The sequence below is a fragment of the Perissodus microlepis genome, chromosome 3 (genome assembly GCF_051167445.1).
Source record: "Perissodus microlepis isolate ML-2025 ecotype Zambia chromosome 3, ASM5116744v1, whole genome shotgun sequence".
Lineage (NCBI taxonomy): Eukaryota > Metazoa > Chordata > Actinopteri > Cichliformes > Cichlidae > Perissodus > Perissodus microlepis.
The window spans coordinates 44,855,482-44,869,038 of NC_140463.1; the positions used below are offsets into that span (position 1 = coordinate 44,855,482).

General features: G+C 42.2%; 2 protein-coding genes across 2 annotated transcripts in view; both read right to left on the minus strand.

Annotated features, from left to right (window-relative positions):
* The window catches only part of LOC146391657 (mitogen-activated protein kinase kinase kinase 11), a 49,215-nt gene extending 46,187 nt beyond the window's left edge, over positions 1-3,028 (minus strand). Inside the window, exon 1 of the mRNA XM_084924607.1 lies at positions 1,035-3,028. Coding sequence (XP_084780733.1) covers positions 1,035-1,791 — 757 coding nt within the window. The 5' untranslated portion in view covers positions 1,792-3,028. The remainder of the gene's footprint in view (positions 1-1,034) is intronic.
* Positions 3,029-5,707: 2,679 nt separating this feature from the next.
* On the minus strand, positions 5,708-13,476 carry drap1 (DR1-associated protein 1 (negative cofactor 2 alpha)). The gene is made up of 7 exons (XM_084924612.1): positions 13,311-13,476; positions 12,644-12,716; positions 12,343-12,436; positions 11,026-11,151; positions 10,036-10,126; positions 9,849-9,937; positions 5,708-7,208 (listed from the first exon to the last, which is right to left on the minus strand). Exons 1-7 carry the CDS (start codon positions 13,350-13,352, stop codon positions 7,019-7,021), a joined length of 705 nt encoding a protein of 234 aa, XP_084780738.1. The 5' UTR covers positions 13,353-13,476; the 3' UTR covers positions 5,708-7,018.
* Positions 13,477-13,557: the final 81 nt, after the last annotated feature.

Consider the following 13,557-nt stretch of genomic DNA (forward strand, 5'->3'; position numbering starts at 1 on the left):
TTTTTTTTTTTAGGCCACAGCAGAGTTGATGGGGATTATATGCTGCGTCACAGGAATGATAATAACAGAGAGCAAGCTGCTGCACAAATTCAGCTGGCTCTCAGTTTGGGTTAAAGCTGCCGTTAGATGCTGAGAAAAGAGCTTCTTATTCTACAGAAAAAAGGGGGGGGAGACAGAAAGCTTTATCAGTGATACATCTCCCTGCATTGTTTCTTTAATTACAAGGTCCAACGCCTACGTGTCTGCCACGAGGCCCCGAAAACACTGACGCAAGACCTTTGATGCAAGAAGAGGACAGCATTAAAGTCCAAAGTGTGAAATATAATGGTGCCGAGAAGTAAAACTCATCCACTGCATTCTTTCACTGGAAAAACTTGGTATTCTTGTCCTATGAGCAGTATGCAAACACACACAAGCAGGCACACAAAGATGACAAACAAAAGTAAACTGACCCATGCAGTGAAGGGACCAGGAGTTATCCTGTGAGGGAATTTTGCTGGCAAGGCTCGGGTGCACATCCCCCACAAATCAATACAAAGATGTAATGAGAGCGCCCCACCAAACTAAATATAGGAGAATGTTTTGGAAGAGTGGTGTGTTCAATCCATTCAGTGGAGCGCTGCAGACTGGTTTGGCACACACTGGCCCTGCATTTCCCTAAGACACTTTATGTTAGTTTTTCCTGGTATGCATCAGCCGCCTATAGGTCTGGCCTACCTTATATAGCCCAGGAGTCACATGAAGCCTAGATAAATCTGATCTTCTTATCAATAATGATACAGAATCAGAATGAGAGACGGACTAATCTGGCAATGTGAATGTTAGCTTAAAGGGCCCTCTTTGTTCTAGAAAGGCTTTGTAAACACTGAGAGATTCCTTTAGGAGCTTTACAGTACAGCCATGTTCATTAGAGCCATGAGGCTTTCCTAAGTAAAAAGCCCTGTAATTATATCCAAACCTTTGATTTCGTTGAACTAACCCCAACAGACAGACTGAAGCTATGCTGATCTGCGCTGCGGGCTTGAAGGACTTACTGTTGTTGGACTTGAGATCCCGGTGGATGACAGGGACGATGGCTTCACTGTGCAGATACAACATCCCTCTGGCTATCTGCACAGCCCAGTTGACCAGGACGTGCGGCGGTATTCGACGGCCTGCCAGAGCACGGCTCAGCGGCCCACCTGAGGCGTACTCCATGATGAGGCACAGGTTGGGCTCCTGCAGGCACACGCCCTGCAGGGCGATGATGTTGGGGTGGGTGAGCATGGAGAACAGACGGGCCTCCTGCCTCACGTTCTGCGCTGTCACACTGATGTCCTCATCCGGGTCTTGGCGGGCGGCCTTCACCGCCACCAGCTCTCCTCTCCATGTACCACGATACACTTTTCCAAATCCCCCGACCCCGATGACCTCCTCCAGGCTCAACTCCCGGAAATCTACCTCTTCAGGTTCAAACTCACCCACCACAGCCGGAGCAAGCTCATCCACCACGGCACTGCCCGGAAGTTTTCCATATCCACTCGGCTTGAAGGAGCCGTAGTTGGATGGGAAGATACCCACCTTGTTGTTGACCTTTCCCGCCCACCAGCCCTCATCCCCTGATATCTCCGAGTCCAGAGAGAGGACTTCCACCAGATCGCCTTTACGTAAGGTGAGCTCATCTTTACAGGATGCCTCATAGTCAAATAAGGCTGTCCACACAGGGTTGGTGAAGTTCCCTTTTTGTGATTGTTCCAAATTTTTCCAGTTGGACAGCGGGCCACGGCTGAATATATTCTTCAGTGGCTCCATGGAGCCTCAAGCAGATGTTTTGACTGGATCTGATTTAGCACCCCAAGGGTTTGAAAATAAAGTACAAAGGAGTACTTTATTGCGCCTCGCTCCCTTTCCTGTCTTTCTTGTTGGCTCATCAGGGACTAATGAAATGTGTTCAAAAGTTGGACCAACAAGTGGGCTAGAGGAGAGCAGTCAAAGACAACAGAAGCGCAAGTGTCTTTTATTCATCATCGCATTAAACTCGTCTCTCCATCGGATGAATCACTAGAGATTGCTTTTGTTTGATTAAGGCTAAGTGTTTCAAAGCTCAGAAAGACAGCACTGCTTCCACTGAAATTCTCTCTGTTCATGTGATGTGGTGTGTGGTTTCCCAACACATGGTTTAAGCACAATATCATTTCACCGGCCTGTATTTAAGGGCCTGTCGAATCACCTCATTATGGCTAATTTAGCTCTTCTTCCCCCTCATTCAAAACTGCCACCTGTTGAGTCCTGACTTTGTTTTGTTTTTTTAGAGAGGGAAAGTGTAAGAAGACGAATAAAAACTACTCCGCTTACTGCGAAACACTCCCAGGTACTGCTATTGCAACTGGTAATAAGGGTTCCCACCACACTTAACTGTCCATTTTGAGTTTTTATGTATTTTTAGCCATTAAGTGCAGTGGCCACCACAAGCAGGAAGCGCTGAAAAGCGGAGAAGAATAGCAGGAAAGGAGCATTCAGTCCAGCCAACCAGTGTTTTACGACAAGTTTCAGCGCTGTCCAGTTCGCATTAAGCCCAAAACTCCAATAACGGCGTCTCACCGCAACTTTGCGGCACTTCCGCAGGAAATCCCGCATCCCATTGCGCCAAACTATCCATGCTCACGGTCTTATGGGAAGCACGCAAATAGCCAGCCTTTACCATAACATAAAGCAAACTTGGGGACCGCCGACTTTGTAACAGGAAGAGCTCTCCAAACCTGCTCGGCTCTACTTTCCTCAGAGAAACGCAGTAAAAACAAATCCCGTTAGTTCCTGGTGGGAGTTCAGCGCGTGGCCTGGTCCGGCTCGAGTCCCCCGTTCTTACAGTCGGTATCCACAGAGCGGAACAACTCCATCATAACTTCATATCACACTTGTCTTCCTCACGCAGAGTTCACTCGCCAGGTTCTCGAACCACTTCTACGTCTGCGCTTACGGTCAGTGGAGAGGGTGGGGTTTCAAAACTTTTTTTCTCTCCCAACAGGAAAAGAGTCAGATGACAGAGCGTCGTCAAGTTACGCGAAGCGGCGTAACGCGTTCTCTTGAAACTTTCAAAATAAAACTTGTGGGCGCCTTTAACTTCGTTACTTGGAAGTTGGAAGTGTTTAGCTGCCCAGCTATGCAGCACAATACGCTATAATACTAACTTATATCTACATTTACTGTTACTAGAACTACCACTACTACTACTACTATTATTATTGTTGTTGTTAATAATCTTGCTTTCCAATGCAATGAAAACCCTATACAAAGCCCTGTGTAATAAATTTCAAGTATCACCCCAATCAAGTCAGTCTATATTATATACCTAATAAAAGTACTCATGTCTGAACGGGATACTATTTTGCAGCAGTAACCTGAGGTAAGAAATGGTTATTATGACATGTGAGTAAAGGTAAAAGAATAAAGTTAAAGTGGTTTGTGGCCTCCTTTAAAAACATATAGTTTGTAGTTCTGATACTTTTATTTTAAAAGACTTCCGCAGTTCCGGTGTTTCGAACTTAGCTAACTTCTTGTTAGCTAACTTCACCAAATTAAGCAGCTACTTACAAAACAACAACAAAGAGGAAGTTTTGCCTTCGCATACATTTTTTTTTAATCTAGTCCCATTAAAATGAGGTTTGACGAAATGACAATAATAGTCATTTAATGATGTGATTCTGAGATACTGGGTAGAAGAGACACATCTTTTAACTGCAGATGTTGTCTTGATCTTACGGGACAGTTTAATCTGATTTTTATTTTGAAACAACCTGGGGAAAAATAAACTCATAAATGCTGCAGTATAGTTATAAGTATGGTAGAATTTTTGGTAATCCTGGCGATGAGCCAATGGAAGTCCATTAGTGCCAAATAAAGATTATAATTTATGCAGTAATAAGTTCAAATTGTGGGAACTACTTAAATATAACATTTCATAATTTGGCTTTTTTAACATAACATTTTGGATTTTTATTTTTTTTAAATATATTTTATAATTTAATTCAATATTACATGGAACATTATCTAGTGTAGTACTAGGTCACTGAACACTGTACCAGATATTTTTTCAAGGATGTGTGTGGCAGTCTGCAGTCAGCATGTGTTTTGTGGCTCTGGAGGAAAAATTTTCATTCCTCAAAGTGTCCTATGGGTGGTATACAGCTACAGTGAAAGGTTTTTTTGCATTGTTGAAAATAAGTCAGACCATTCTTGGGTGTCGGACTTTCCCAGGCTGTCCTTTATTGTGTTCATAATTTCTATGGACAAAATTTCTAGTGTTCATGAGAAACGGCAGAAGGGGAAGAAGGTGTCAGGTTCAGTGGTCTCAGGATCTTGTTTCTGCTGCTGCTGATGTGGATCTCTTGGCTTCATCAAACCATGAACTCCAGTTTGCGCTGGACAGTACAGCAGCACGTGAATGAGAATTAGCACCCCTGAGTCTTGGGTCAAGGCTTTCAGTCACTCTGGGTCGAGGACTTGTTACTGCCCCAAGTAGAGGAATTTTAAGTACCAGTAAGCAGGGTGGGAGGGCGGCATCCACAACCATCCATCTGTTGTTGTGAAGAGAGAGCTGGGTGAAAAAAAAATGAAGCTCATGATTGACTGGTCCATCTACGTACCCAACCGTGTTTTTTAACATGACAAAAACACCCACACAGGGTGCCCACCATGGTGGTGTAGTCACCTAATGTTTAAGAGTTATTTAAAAATAGCCTTCAGTAAAGACTGGAGCATATTTTAATAATTGACTGCTGGTGTTCCCACTGATGAAGGTGCATTCTATCCATACAAACAAAAAGACTTTATCTTGGAAAAGGTCAGGGAATTCCTCTTGGTCATATTTTCCCATGTTTGTAAGTCAGTGGCTTCTCGGGAGGTGACGGGAATCAGAGGGTCACCTCTGTCCCCACCGGCTCCTGTGTGGAAACTGCGCGCTTCCTTCTGTTAGCCCTTTGATGGCTCCCCTCCCCTCCCTCCTTCCCTGCACCACGGCTGCCGTTTGTTTGAACACCAACCTCCTAAAGTCAACTACCGACACCCCATCCCACCTTCCTCCCTCTTTACCCCACATACACACACACTGAGCAAAACCCCTCCCTCCTCACAGTGCGCTGAGTCAACGCTTGTGCAGGAAGGATGCAGTTGTTTTCGTGGTCCTGGCTCTGCACTGCTTGGTCGGCTGTGTTTGGGGGGTGGGGGTAAGAGAGGCGGCTGCATTTACACGACAAAGGGGACTGTTTAAAAAAAAAAAAAAAAAAATAGAGGCAGGAGGAAGAGGAAAGGGGGCTGGATGAACAGTCAGGGCCAAGTATGCCAGCTACTCTGAACACAACGCAAGCCCATGATAACAATTGCCTCTCTCACTTTTCCACAAACCTGTACCGTCTTGCACTTTTATCTGATTAAATACCAGAAGGAGACTGCAAAGCTGTGTCTTTCAGGCTGCTTGAGTCACCGGTTGGCAGATGCACAGCATCCAAGGTAAACTGCACAATAGAAAATGCAGAGAATTCCAAAGTGCAAGGAGTTGGAACTACAAAGGATGTACTCCACGCCCACGAAGGTAAAAAAAAAAGAAATTCAGTGGAGGGCTTTTGAAATATTAGTAAGTGTACTTTGGTTTTGCCTTTAAGCCGATATTGAATATGGAAGGTACCTTCAAGCTCTCAATTCCAATGCAGAAATCAAACCAATACAAGGACCATTTTAATTGAAATATGAACTTTATTTTACATACAAAATAAAAAGAATGTTAAAAGTTTACAATACAGTGCCAACTGTCTGTTTGCGACCATTTCATACTGAGACTGACACATAAACGGGCGCCCCAACTCTGCTTCCAATGAACACATTTAAAAGAATCTAAAAAGGGGAGGAAAACAGTCAGGATAAAGGAGCAAGTTACTCAAAATTGGAGGAGAGGCCAGAACAGAAATGAGAGAGGACAATAGAAGGGGGAAAAAAGCTTTTAAAAACAAACATATGGTCCAAGAGTCACAGTATACTTCAGATGGGCAATTTAAGGGTATTAAATGGTCGTGTAAAGTAATAATAATAATAATAACAAGATCCAATTGCCAAAGTAACAGACCTCTGCCAGGGTCATGAACAACAAATAATCTAACTCATTAACCTGCTGATATGATTGACTTCAGAGCTGTGGAGGTTTACAGTTCTCTTGATAAAAACGTGACTTAAAAATAGAAACTCATTGAGGGGGGGGGGGGGGGGGGGGGGGGGGGGGAGAAAAAAAAAAGAGGTGTAGCTAGCTAATGTATAGTAAAAAATACACCTGCTTCCTTATTTATGTTACAGCCGGACAATTGGGCTGCGAGTTGTGACAAAGCCGGGAAGTAGAGCTCAGAGCTTAAAAGCTGTATTTCACAGCCAATCTATAACATAGTCATAACACTTCAGCAGTGAGACACCAACCTTCCCGATGATCATCTTCCAAATACCGTGCTGTTGCCTTGAAAGAAAGCTTCAACAACTACTATGTACGGATTCTTTCAGCCAACCTGAGGATCTGAGTGACGACGACTGATATGTTCAGGTCTACAACAGGAAACTGAGGGGAAAAAAAGTTCCCAAAAGAAAAGAGAAAGAAAAGAAAAAGCTGCGAGGCCCAAGCTTGTTGTGCCTGCAAATACGGTGACGACCACCATTTTTCCTAGTCAAAAATCGAGCGACTGACTTGTTAAAAAAGATCCTTGTTGGATTCTTCTCTACAATAAAATAAAAGTTTCTTTATAAAAAAAAAAAGAAGAAAAAGAAAATTAAAACACATAATGTACAGGCTTTGTGTCTCTCGCGGTGGTGGTGGCTCTTATAGCTGGCCGCCAAGGGCGTTTTGGTCAGCAGGCTGCAATGAAGAGTCTCTCTCTCCTCTGCTTACAGCAGCTGCCAGAAAAACAACTTAAGAATTTGAAAAATAACATTGACTGTGTGTGTGTGTGTGTGTGTGTGTCTGTTAGAAGAGAATGAGAGAGTGTGTGAGCGGAGTGCTGAGAACGAGCTAAGAGTCATAGTCTTCGTCGTCGTCATCGTCCCCATTCTTGTGCGGTGCAGGGACTGTGGGAGGTGGTGCCATGCTCATCATGGAGGCGTGTGGGGCGAAGGCCACGGTGCCCGGAGGTTGCGTCGGAGCCATGTTGCCCATTGGGACCATGTTGGCCATGTGCATATACTGAGGGGGGGTGTTGGAGCTGTGGGGGCACAGGAACAGGTGTTAACCTCTGAGGAGTCATGTGCATTTTATGCACAAACTACCTTTTAAATTTAAACATTATTAGTCAAATTAACTGTGCACTAAAAAATAATGGACTATTTTAGAGTTAAGTATCCAAAATGAATCTTGATATTTACAGGGAACTCCAGGTACAACTTATTCAACTTGGGGCCAGCAAAGGTTTGTCTATCGATTCTAGTAGGAAAACAGCGCCCTCTTCCTGTTTTTGGCATAATTTCAGCCACCAGATTTCTCTCTCTTAACAGGCTACAGTAACAGTCATATATAAATATGCCTTTATGTGCTCTTAATGTGAGGCAATATAACTTTTTAAGAGAAAAAACTTTGCTTGTCTGGAGATTTTCTTACAAATGAAAAGTAAAAATGGCAGCACCTTCATGGGAGGCACAACGAAAACAGAGAGCAGCACCTGAAAGATTATGCAAAGTAAATTGAGTGTTTATTTCTTAAGAGATCAGACAGCTTTGAACTCGATTTGCCGCTGATGTAATTACCGACCAATTAGTGCTTCTTCAGACAAGTCTTAAAATGCCATCCCAGTCAAGTGAAGAACCTAGCCTGGTGCCAGACGGAGTTCTCTGAGTATTTTGAGAAGCTGCTGATCTACTGGGCTTTTCCTGCACAATTCTCTCCGAGTTTAGAAACAATTAGAAGCTGTCCAGTTTGCAGGCAGTTCACTGGACGAAAATGTCTTGTCCAGAGGATAATGGGCAGACTGCTTTCAGCTGATAAGAAGCAACAAGAGCTCAAATAACCACTCGTTATTTGAGCGGACATCTCTGAATGCACAACACATCGAACCTTGAAGCAGATGGGCTCCAGCAGAAGACCACACCAGGTGCTGTCAGCTAGAAAGAGGAAACTGAGGCTACACTTCACACAGGCTCAACAAAATTGTACAATACAAAAGGAAAAACGTTGCCCAGTCTGATCAGTCTTGATTTCTGCTGTGATATTTGGATGGCAGAGTCAGAATTTGGCGTAAACAACATGAAAGCATCCTGCCTTGTATCAGAAGTTCGTTCGGGTGCCATTGTTGTATGGGTGGGGGGTATTATATCGGTACACTTTGTGCTCCTTAGTACCAACTGAGCGTCATTACTAGAGTATTGTCACTAAGCATGTCCATCCCTTTATGTTCACAGCGTACCCATTTCTGATGGCTGCTTCCAGCAGAACAACGCAGCATGTCACAAAGCTCAAATCATCTCAAACTGGATCCTTGAACACGACAATGAGTCCAGTGTACTCAAATGGCCTCTACAGTCACTGCCAGTGGATGTGGGGGAATGGAAGATCACAGATATAGAGCCAAATCTGCAAAGTCGGTATCATTCTTTGATGTCAGTATGGACTAAAATCTTAAGAATGCTTCCAGCATTTTGATGAATCTATGCCACAAAGCATTTAGACTGATCTGAAGGAAAAATGGGGTCCAACCCAGTCATTTATACCTAACAAACTGGCATGTGAGTGTAGAGTTGTATATGAGGGGAGGTCACATTGGGCTTTGAATATTATTATATCTGCTTGTAACAGTGCAATAATGGAATACAGCAATAGAAAACACTTTAAACAGTACTGCAGACATCTCAGACTCCACAAGCCTCTTAATTTTATTCTGTGCTGGCAAATTTGACCAAATTAATAAAGACTGAAATAAAACACATTTCCTACATTCTTGGTTACTTTTTCAAGTATGTTATATGGTTATTTACTGTTTTTATTACCATTTTCAATATCATAATCTCAGTTCTCAAGTAAACTCAGCATCACAAAGAGCGATTTGCTCTTCAACCTCTCTAATCAGCAGACTGCAGAACAGTGTAACCCTAACTGCACCGAGTGAATGGTTGAAGCACAAGTCTCGTGATTTGGCTAGTGGGAAAGGCCTCATACACGTCAGGTCCCTGCTAATCATTTCCCAAATTCATATCGATGGAATTTTTGAATTGTTGTTCCATGTTTAGATGAGTCTTCTGTTTTTATCAGTTGATATAAGAATCAAGTTAAAGTGCTAATTCTGCCAGCTGTGATGTCTCACAGCACGTGTGTAGATAAATTGCTGAAAGTGTGCTAGTACAGAATAAATGGGGACAGTAGTCTGAAGAGGTTTGAATACTCAGAATACTGAAAACTAGAGATGTACTGTATAAATGCCAGTCCACACCACTCCATGTTGTTCCAAAGCAGAGCTCACTCAGGGTGCCAGACCCAACTTGTTTAGTTTATTCTGTAATGTGTAGGTATGTAAACATGTTTATGTTTGACTAAATGTGCCTAAGTAACTACTTGCATCTTTTGCTGTATTGGTTTGCCCTCTTGTGGGCATCATGTAGTGTTTGAATGGCTCAAATGTGTGTGGGTTGTTTATAATGATTCAGCAGTTCTCATGAATTCTATGCCATTTTCTGGGCTTCTATCTCCTTTGTCATATGCTGTAAATCACTTTACATCTTGGTATCAGAGAGTCTGTTTTGCAGAGGGAAGAGCAGTGCAAGAGCTTAAAAAAAAAAACACGCCCTCCCTCTCTCCGAGTCTGCAGTCTGGGAGGATATTTCCAGACACACCGTCTCATGTGGATCTGGACACAAACCTGTGGAACCTGGATGGAGCCTGCAGATGTGTGCTAGACTGAGAGCCGTCCTCGTCGTCCCCGTCTGTCTCGCTGTCTTCACTGTCGTCCTGTTTCCATCACAAGGAAGACAACAGTGAGTCGTCTCCCCTCATACAGACAAACACAGTAGACAGGTTCAGGCCTCTACATGCAAATCATCTCACACCTCCTGCTCCGACTCTGTTCCAGATAACTTCTTGTCCTTGCCTTTGGCGCCAGCACCTCCGTTTTTGCGACCAGACCCTGGTTTTCGACCTCTGAGGAAGAAAAAAAATAACCGTGTAAGGAAATGTGATAACAGGTCCTAGTTTAAAGTTTCAAAAGAATGTTTACGAGACAACACATGAAACAGAACGTACACTTGGGCTACTGTGGACGAGGGAACCAGAAATCAATTGTTTAACTTAGTGCACAAAAATGTTTTAAATGAAAAACATAGAAGCTAATGTGGCTTTTTTTTTTAAAGCAGAAATCCTCTCCTTGCAACTTTAAGATAACTCCAGAGTAGAACAGTGTGACGCATACTGCTGGTGGAAATTACTCTGAGGCACTTGCTGACACCAAATGTCTAAACATTACAAGTTTTACGACCACTTTGAATTGAATATGAATCCAATCAGCCGCAGTCTTCAGAGAAAAGAAGCCTTCTCTTACTCATTTAATTCATGTCTAATTCCCCGCCAAGCTCTCTGCTACAAATTAGCTGTGGTGCCGGCGTCTGATCTGACAGTCAATACTGCATTTTCTTGTCTACAATTCCTCAATAATTAATTTTCACTCTGGCCAGTTCTTTCATTTTCTTCTGATAATCTAGAATCACAAAACTAAAGGAACACGGGAGTACGGTAACACTGCAAGGATTATAGACCAATTTACAGCAGTGCTCATTTCCAGAAGAAGAAAAGATAACGTACACAGATTCTGTCTGTTCGTGGAGCGAATCGTTTTTAGTTTAAACCGATGTGCGTGTGCGCACTTATCAGAGCTGACTGAATTACAAACTGCTTAATGAAATAAGTCCAAATTATCTGCAGCTGGATTGGCTGCCTCATATCACCCTGGAGTGTTTTCATCGTGTATGTGAAATACTCTTTCCATTTCAAAGCATCATGACTCTTTCTCTACGTGTTTGGGTGTCTGTGTGAGCGAATGTTACCTCCGTGGGACTTTCTCTCCTCCCCCCTCGGTGTGGTTCTCTTCCCCCTCTCCCTGCATGTCTGGCACCGCCGCAACCAGGTCTTTTAAAAAATCAAACTGCTGCTCCAGCTCAATGCACTGCTTTCTGTGAATAAATACGAACAGTTTTCTCCTCAGCCTTACTTGCCAAGTGAAATATAAGCTCGTATCAAAAAGACAGCAAGCTTAATGGTGGTACATACTCATTTTAGCAACACATACAGTCTGAGTCACAGGGAAAGATTGTTTTGGCGGGCTGTCTTACTCAGGCCAGAAATACTTTCAGATACAAGGGATTCAGCAATGTACTGCAAATGTGCTCCACAGAACTATCAGGCTCCCACCACACAGTAAATCATGCTGTGTAACAGGATGCCATTTTTTTGTAAAGACGGCTCATAATGATTTTCCTTACTTATTTATCTTTTTGCAATGTGTAGGGTTAGTCCTTGTCAGTTCATCAAATGCTTTCCCACCTCACCATCTTACCTGAAAAAACATTCCAGGTGGAGGATACACATCCTAAATAGGAATCGTGGAAAATTTCAGGTTCCGGCTGTCATTAGCTTTCTCAAAAATATTTCAAAGGATGATGGTAGGGCTGTTTTTAGACATTTTCCAACATCATTTTTGAGGGGCTACTTTAAAATGACATTATCTACTTTAAAGTGTTTTAGGCAATTTTTTCTTAGGAAGATGAGAAAGAAAACCATCACAATCTTTACTTAAAAAGTCAATTTGGATTTGGTACATGTTGTCATGTAAAAACAAAATTATGCTAGGGAATTATTCAAAAACACTCCTATGTTCAACATTTCATTGAGGATTATTTTTTGAGTAAACTAATGACTGAAGTCCTGAAATTTTGCACAATTCCCATTTTGTGAAATTTGATTAAATGAGATGAAAGAACTGTTAAATGTACTGTTAAAACTAATCAGAAGAAAACTGACTTAAAAGAAGTATATTGTGTATATTACGAATAATCGTTATTTTTAAATGTGAATCAAGCAAAGCTACTTTAGTAAAGTCCAAGAATGAAATTATCGAGCTGGAAGTTCATCATGAGTCCACTTTAAAAATAAACAAAATAAGGGCCTGACAGCATTTCAGCTACACTCATTAAAAACAAATACAATTCTATATAAACAACTTTTCCCCTTTTCTTCAACTACCTCTTTCTGGCTATAATATACCAGTGATCTGAACAGCAGATGGCTTTGCCTTCCTAAGACGTTCATCTCCAACACAGTGCAACACAGACAGGGCTCTCAATGAAGACAAACACAGAACTTACAGATGTGCCGTTGTCATTGTCTTTGCATTCCTAGATTGGGTGACTTGACAAGCCTTTGTAAGCAAGGACTCCAAAAAAAGCTCCAGTGCTCTTGCTGATATCTTGGATAAGGGAAGTACAGTGAAGCAGTGGTGTGTTTGTACTTTAAAATCACCAAACTATCAAACATGCAATAATAGACAACTTGACACAACAACACAACAGACTGAGGAAGCATTTTTCTCTAATTATTAATCAGTCTTTTACAATTTATAATTCAAGACAGAACTTGCACAGTGACGACTGCAGGCAGGAAGGATACATATAATAACGGGCACTGCTGCAGCCACTTTGCCTATTTCTTCATCTGTCTGCATAATCTTCTTAATCCTTGCCTGAAATGAGAAAAGGTCGATTTTATGCATGTGTCTACAGCAACGCTTCAAATTTTCTTTTTCTTAAAAAACAACAACAAACATTTTCAGTGAAAACGCGCTGAAATTCGGGGACAACCTAGTAAAGAGTTTGCAGTACAGCACATCGAATAACGTGAGGTCCCCACAAAGTAACTGCAATCATTACTATTACACTACTCACGTAGTGTGAGGATTGTAGATACATTATCCAGCTTATTACAATAAAGAATGCATTTATTCACATTTATTTACGTGCCGTTTAGCCTAGCTTGAGATGCTAAAAACAACGTCAATTAGTAGACCAACTTAAATAGCACGCCTGCTATGTGTGTACACCACCAACTAATGACATACAGTGGATGTTTGGTCACTAATTTCATGACATCAACTACTTTTCACAAAGGCACGTGCTTTGTATACTAAATGGTTTGGGAGTGTTAGATGGCTTGTATGCTCTCTAAGCAACAAAAGAGGCCGAATTCCACTTAAGCTAGTTACAGAACTTAGCTTTCCATGTTACACTTTGCTAACGTTAGCTTGCTTTGACACCGGCTCAGCACAGTTTAAACTTACCGGAGGAAATCTGGCGTTGTATTTCTTCTTTTTGCTGGGCATAATTAAATTACCTGGGTGGCTAAACTAAAATAAAATACAATATATGCTATATTAGTATTCTATTTCATACAGAAATTCGCCTCCACCGCGCACACACCAGATAGTGGTGGCTATCCGGCTAACTAGTTAGCACATCGTCTTCGTCACTCGTTCCTCGGTGCGGTCAGTTTGTTTCCGCAGGGTCTCCGTGCCGTCAGGTTGGAGC

Coding starts and splice junctions, on each gene's coding strand:
- drap1 (XM_084924612.1), bottom strand. CDS start 13,352: ATGCCCAGCAAAAAGAAGAAATACAACGCCAGATTTCCTCCG. Junction 9,938..10,035: donor GAACAGAGTCGGAGCAGGAG/GTGTGAGATGAT, acceptor TGATGGAAACAG/GACGACAGTGAAGACAGCGA. Junction 7,209..9,848: donor GCTCCATCCAGGTTCCACAG/GTTTGTGTCCAG, acceptor GTGCCCCCACAG/CTCCAACACCCCCCCTCAGT.